General features: G+C 39.1%; 1 protein-coding gene across 1 annotated transcript in view; it reads left to right on the top strand.

Moving 5' to 3' along the window:
* HTRA3 (HtrA serine peptidase 3) overlaps positions 1 to 7139 on the top strand; it is a 26737-nt gene that overhangs the window by 15710 nt on the left and 3888 nt on the right. Inside the window, exons 6-7 of the mRNA XM_009328824.1 lie at positions 621 to 735; positions 7055 to 7103. Of these exons, the coding sequence (XP_009327099.1) occupies positions 621 to 735; positions 7055 to 7103 (164 nt within the window). The remainder of the gene's footprint in view (positions 1 to 620; positions 736 to 7054; positions 7104 to 7139) is intronic.

Genomic DNA, 7139 nt, shown 5'->3' with positions numbered 1-7139 from the left:
ATCGGTTGGTGGGTGGTGAGCAATTGCACTGTGCATCACTTGCTTTGTGTATTATTATTATTATTATTATATTTCAATTATTAAACTGTTTTTATCTTAACCCATGAGTTTCTCTCCCTTCTACTCTTCCAATTCTCTCCCCCATCCCACTGGGGTGGGGGGGGAATGGGTGAGCGGCTGTGTGGTGCTCAGTTGCCCACTGAGGTTAAACCATGACAACACTATAAAACCTGGGATGCAGGGCGAAGATGGGACCTGGTTAATCCGCACAACTGATTTTAAAATAGATTTCTTTAAACCAGCAGTGATTTTGCAGGTCGGTGAATTGTGGCTGTAGTGGTAGTAGTGACTCCACTGCTCACTCAGCAGAGGGAATCTCTTGCTGAGTGGTGGGATGGACCTTGGATGAACAACCTGTACGGTAATCTCTCTGGCCATCATAGTTAAATGTGAGAGGGATTGTGAATCAGAGCCCAGATCCTCCCTTAGAAGTAATGTTTATTTCTTGAGTGATTACAACACTCTAAACTTTCTTACACCAGCTTTTAATATGAAATGCTAGGCAGTGAGCTGAACCCTGTCACTTAAGAGCAAATTAATTGGGTGCTGTCTCTCAACAGGATGGTGAAGTGATTGGGATTAACACCTTGAAGGTCACAGCTGGAATTTCTTTTGCTATTCCTTCAGACCGCATCACTCAGTTTCTCACAGAGTCGCATGACAAACAAAGTAAAGGTAAGGTCGGCAAGAAACAGTGACATCTTCCAATTATTATCCTGATCTGTCGGTGAAGTGCCAAAAGACACGGGTCTGGGATGCTGTTACTGAAAGGAGCAGCATTATTTTACAGTATAGAACACCACGGACTTGGAAATAGAAAACAACTTCACAGAAGTGGGACAGACATTTTATTACTCAAACCCCCAAAGAGTAGACAGTATCTGTATAAATCTGGGAAAAAGGGCCTCTGAGGATAGTGAGGACACGGATGAGTCAGTACACTCTCAAATGATCTTGAGAACAGATGGTGACTTGTTCAAGGAGTCTGATCCTCCTTTTTCACATATTGTCCAAGCAAGAAGGAGATTAAGGTGTACTGTGAAGAACAAGGTAAAAACTTTTAAAAACACCTATCCATGGATGGAGTGTAGTGTGTGCTACACTGATGATGTATTTTGCCATGATGATGATGATGATCTTTATTTTGCCATGGTCATCTATGTCAGTGCTGTATAATTGGATATTTTGATAGACACTCAGACCCCGGTGGAAGAAGGCTTGTGTACTAATTCCTGAAGAAATACATGGGGAAGGGGGGGAGAGGCAGAAAAAAAGAAAGGCCTCTGCAACAAAGAGCACATAAATCTAAATATACCAGCAACTGACAACTGCAGTACTCTGGACTTTTTTTATGTGCCTGCAGATACTGCCTAGACAGTATCTGTCGCACTGTACTAGGTGTCATACTATGTGCTGCACAGCCAAAGCTGATCTAGTGATGCTTCATCCAGGCCAAACCTTCCTTTCTCTTTTGCTTGCCAATTTATCTGTCCACACCCTACTCATCTTTTATCATGACTGTTGGCTGCTGCTTCTCTTGAATCTTTTTGATATTAATCTTGTCTTCTACTGAGTTCATCCAGTTGCTGATGCCAGGGTTGTTTCCCGACACCATTGTCCTCTTGGTGTTCCCTCAAATACCGTTATTGCAGAAACTTCCCTTAGTCAGAGGTTTTAAAGTTATGCATTGCCTTGTATGTTTGAGACCGTCACAATTCTGATGGGTCCCTTCATCTGTGTTTTGCTGAATTCCCCAAATAAGATTATTTTCACTTGTTGATTGAGGTGGGGGGGGGAGTTGATGAAAAAAGTTAATTATGTGCTGAAAAGTACATTTCAAAGTAGCTGACATAATTTTGTTTCAGCCAACAAGTCAAAAAAACTATTTATTCATCCAGGTTACTAACTGTTTGTTGGCTTCTGAGAGAAGCAGGTCTGTATCATTAGCAATGTTACCCTTCAGAACCAAACTGCTCAACTCAAAACAGGGAGGAGTGATGGCTCACTCTGCAGACATGGCTCTAGAGGCATGAACACAAGCCTTGTGCAGAAAGCCCACCATCTGCCAAGGGGTTCCTGGTAGCTGGGTCTGGAAAGTCAGTGAAGGCTAGAGATGCCACCACTGAAATCAACCACCTTGCTCCTTCGGGCACCTTTGCCTCCAGGGAATGATGAACCCAGTGAGCCCAGCTAGAGGGCCTATGGAACCCTAAGAAAAAAAAAAAGAAGTTTCAAGTTTAGCTTGTGATTGTAATGTACTGTGTGATTATTTTTCACCATCCTCATTATCCCCTAATCAAGGGAAAAGGATTCACACTTACTCTTAGCATCAGTGTGACTGCCATTGATTGGCATAACCTGGGCACAGGCAATTTTAATTTTTTTAAATTTTTAAAAATTTTTTTGCTTTTGCTTGTCTGAAGTACCTCTTGTACTTTTGCTGCAGGCAGAAGAACAGTCGTTTAAAGCCCTTGATGCATAGAGAAAGAGAATTTCTAGGAGATATTTTTACCATATTTGAGACTTACTTTGCATTTTTTAGGCCTTTAGTAATAGTTTTCAGGTTTGTTGTATAGGCGTTATTTGTTGACATAAGGAATTTATGTAAGCAGGATTTTTGGGATGTTTTTATCATGTTTTCTTTTGCTCCAATTACGTTTCAGTAGTTTCAGTGGGATCCGCCCTTATGATACAATTAGGTCATAGAAATAAGTTTAAGGGTATTACCATTTTGCTGTAAATATCATAGTGCCTGAAGATGATAAAATTCCCTGAGGAAACCTCTCTTTCCAGATTTACTCTGGCATATAGGAGATACTTAGTATATTTTTTAATAAGCTTGACCTGAGTCTTTTAAATCTCAGTTGATCAGATAACTACCAGTTTTATATAGAAGGCATATATTTTTTAAGTCCCATCCATTGTATATAACTGCAAATATATGATCTACTGAAGTACAGGAACAGAGAGGGGAAAAAAGAAGGAGAGGATGGCATTTGAATGAATTATTTCCACTGATTATTATTACCTAAACTTTTTATATTACCTAATGCATGGGTAATACATAATAATACCTAATGTATTTTTGACCAAAGATTTACCACACTCTGCATAGAGATATTCATCTGTTGAATGGTCTGAAAGGCTTTGCTAATTTTGGATTTATCAGTAATAATATTAACCTCCTTTGATAGTTAGGAATTCCTAAACTGGTGCATGAAGTTAAGTGTCTCCATCTATATCTCAGTTTTAACCATCTGTGTGTTCTGTCTTTACCTCTAGAAGTCACCTATATACTTAAGCATTGACTGATTTTTTTACTTCAGTCTTTTGTTAGTATCCCATAGGAATTTCTCAGTTTCAGTCTTGGCTCTGCCATCTATTCCTAGTTTAGACTTGAGCAGAACAGTAAAACTAGAAAGTGTTCAGACATGGATCCTCTAGGATGGAAGAGAGTAAGTTAGCAATTTGACAAAATATTAAAGAGAAAATCCAGCCTAAGAGGTCAGCCTGGCCTCTCATATAATGTTAGCAGAAAAGTGAATAAACCTTGTTTCAGATGAGCAAGAAGTGGGGCAGTTCTGCATTGGCCACACCCAACAAGTCATTTATATGAATCCTCATTTACATCCCCAGCAGACTTTATTAGTTGTGTTGAAACTATATGATTACCTATGTATTTGTATGATTATTACCGATAATTATTACCAATAGTCATGAGGGCTGCTTAGGAGGTGTGCTGAGTATAGATTCAGACTACTGATTAAATTAAATTCAGCTATACAGTTTTTATGGAAGGTACACTGCACATAATTCAGCATTATAGACTTGAGCTGTTTTCATGGTTTCTGTTTGGCAGTGGAGTATCTTTCTTAAATGCTTTCAGGACTGCTCAGGCAATCTGCAAGACGATCCAAGTCCAAAAGGAGTGAGCAGAGAAGTAGGAGGTTTGCCTGCTGCTTGAATAAAAAGTGCAGGATTCGTTTCTTCACTCGGAGATCTTGGTGATATCCTGGCCCCACTGAAATCAACTGCAACGGGGATACTCATGTGCCAGAGTTACTCATGCCCATAGGAGTCTGAGTACCTGACCCCTTAATTTGGATTTATCAGTTCTTTTTGCCACATAAACTCATATATATATAAACACGAGTGTTTATAACTCATAAACACTCGTGCCTTCAGCCTGTATTTATCTGTCTGGTTTGTATCTCTACTGTTACAAGCATCAATTAAAAAAGAAAAGTTTAACAGTAAAGCAAATGCTTTCCTTACTGTGGAACAGAAATCTCCGTAAATAGTGAACTGCTTCTAAATACTTGGGGTCAGCTGCTTGTGACTTTCTATTAACACAAAACGGACTTAAGTTTAAACTAGTGGTTAAGGCTGGTTTGCTTGACTTTGTACCACTGGAATCAGTGTTTAATCTGGCCTGGTATTTACAAAAATGAAATGCAATTTGAATATCTCTCTCTGTTGTGCTGTGCTCCAGCTTTAAGCCGCGATGGTTTCACATTTGTTTAACCTGATTGTTCCAACATATTAACCTTCTTTTAACTACTGCTGGGACTTCACCCTGGTGACGTGCTTCTTAGATTTACGACCTCATTTTATTCCAGTTCTCCTAATTATTTTTTCTTCTGCCTCATGATTGCACAAATTGCCAGAATGACAGGTTTTGAGACTTTTTATTCACAGAGCAGATGTAATATGACAGTGGTAGTTCCAGGTGCCACATACTGTTCTGCCAATGTGACTTAACCCTGACGTCAAAATGCCTATCCTTTGGGGATGGTAAAACACTACAACTGGTTGGTTGTGCCTGTTCAGTCTCTGCTGATACTTCTAATAAACTGGACAATTATATTCCCCCTAATCATTGTTGATGAAAACTTTGGGTTTTGTGCAAGATGTTTGACTTGGGTTAAATTGAATGGAATGGACTAGTTGTGATTAAGTCTGTAGTTACCAGATACTTTTTTTTTTTTCCCCCAAAGCCTTATTTTTAAGTGTATCATTAGCCACTGGGGAAATAATTCTCTTTTAGATCAGTGGCATTTCTGCTGTGGTTTTTCATTCTTGCCCAATTTCCTCCTTGCTGTTTTGTTTCTTCCAGATCAGTTTCTTTTGTCCCTTCTTTCATTTTCATTTTTCTTTCATGTAAACATTCCTAACTCAGCCCCCAGACTACACTTTGTGCTTTGCCTATTTCTGCATCACACAGGCCATGACCAGCAGCAAACTGTTTAATGCAAACAGTAAACTGTCATCAGAGAGTCTGTCATCTATGTGTCTCATGAAGACAACTTCATCATTTAACTGTCCACATTGCAGGGATGGGTGGATTATTTTCAGGTGGGAGAATTATCACGTTTGGTTATTTTTAAAAAGTGAAAACTTACATTTATGCCATGTAGACTAGAGAAGCACTATGAGTGCACGAGTTCACGGCCATGCCCAAAGTTTTTGAGACTTCAGTTTTGAGTAATTGGACTTCTTCATGACACTCTTACTATAGGTGATTTTGATCTCATTAGTTTCACTTTAAAATAGAGGAGAGCCAGAACATTTTAGGAAAAAGTAGGGATGACAGTTACAGATGTATGATTGTTCGGAGTGTAGTAAATCCAACATTTAGCAGTCAACATTTCACAGACACTAATGGGAATATTGGACGTGTATGATTCAGGACTAATTCCTTTACTTGTAACTATTTTTCTTGGACAGAATAAGAGTTAGAGGAGACTGTGTACATGTCCTTTTCAAACTGTTTCCTCACATGAGAACATGGAGAAGCTCAACGAAATTGTGAAGTAGTTATGCTGGAACAAGTAAGGGGAAATACTGCTTCATACTGGATATATCTAACTACTGAAGCACTCGCTTCAGGAAGTCATCAGACTGTATTTTTTTCATAAGACAGCTGTGCAATATCATGACTACTAAAAGCCAACTACAGAAATGTGGTGCTCTTCCTAAAGGAGTGAATTTTCACCATTTAAAATTCTGTAGAGTCCTGGCTAATCATAGAATAGTTTCGGTTGGAAGGGACCACTAAAGGTCATCTAGTCCAACCCCCCTGTAATGAGCAGGGACATCTTCCACTAGATCAGGTTGCTCAGAGCCCCGTCCAGCCTGACCTTGAATGTTTCCAGGGATGAGGCATCTACTGCCTCTATTTCAGTATTTCACCACCCTCAGTGTAAAAAATTTCTTCCTTATATCTAGTCTCAATCTACCCCCCTTTAGTTTCAAGCCATTCCCCCATGTCCTGTCGCAACAGGCCCTGCTAAAAAGTTTGTCCCCATCTTTTTTATAAGCCCCCTTTAAGTACTGATAGGCTGCAATCAGGTCTCCCCGAAGCCTTCTCCTCTCCAGGCTGAACAATCCCAACTCTCTCAGCCTTTCTTCATAGGAGAGGTGTTCCATCCCCCTGATCATTTTTGTGATCATTTTGGTTAAGTTCTATGAGTTTTTTTAAAACTTGCTTTTCATTCTTTGGGGTAGAAATAACAAGCCATTTGCATTAGAATCAGTGTGAGTCTCTTGGTTGTCCTTTCTCTGAAAGGTGGAAATTTTAATTTCTTTAAATCCCATTTCTACATTTTAATGAGAACACCATATGATTAAATTCTCTTGACAAGTTTCAGATGAAATGGTGGTTGTTATGAAATTTTCCATTTACTGAAGTCATGTGACACTATATCAGAGAAATTTTCCTGAATTTCCTGAAGGAAAACTCTTATGGAAAACTCTTATGGAGTGTAAATGAGCTTCTCTCTTACCTTCACTTGCAGGGAGAGAGATTGTCATTCTGTACACCAAGGCTAACCAAAATAAAAAATGACCTCAGTGTAGATGTGTATGATTTCCATTTAGTTTTGTTAAAAGCTGATACATCCTGTTTTAATTGACAGGTATTTTTGGCCATCAAAGTAGTTATTTTTGTCAGTGTTCGCCTAAATTTCTTAAGTATCTTCTGTGTTATTTTCAGATGGGAAGAAACGTTTCATTGGCATCAGAATGCTGACAATAACACCTGCGTAAGTATCTTAGAAAGGTAATCTGTATGATCATGC

This window comes from Pygoscelis adeliae, unplaced genomic scaffold (genome assembly GCF_000699105.1).
Source record: "Pygoscelis adeliae isolate BGI_AS28 unplaced genomic scaffold, ASM69910v1 Scaffold66, whole genome shotgun sequence".
Lineage (NCBI taxonomy): Eukaryota > Metazoa > Chordata > Aves > Sphenisciformes > Spheniscidae > Pygoscelis > Pygoscelis adeliae.
Note: the sequence above shows the minus strand (reverse complement) of the source record. Positions and strands in the feature narration are given on the sequence as shown.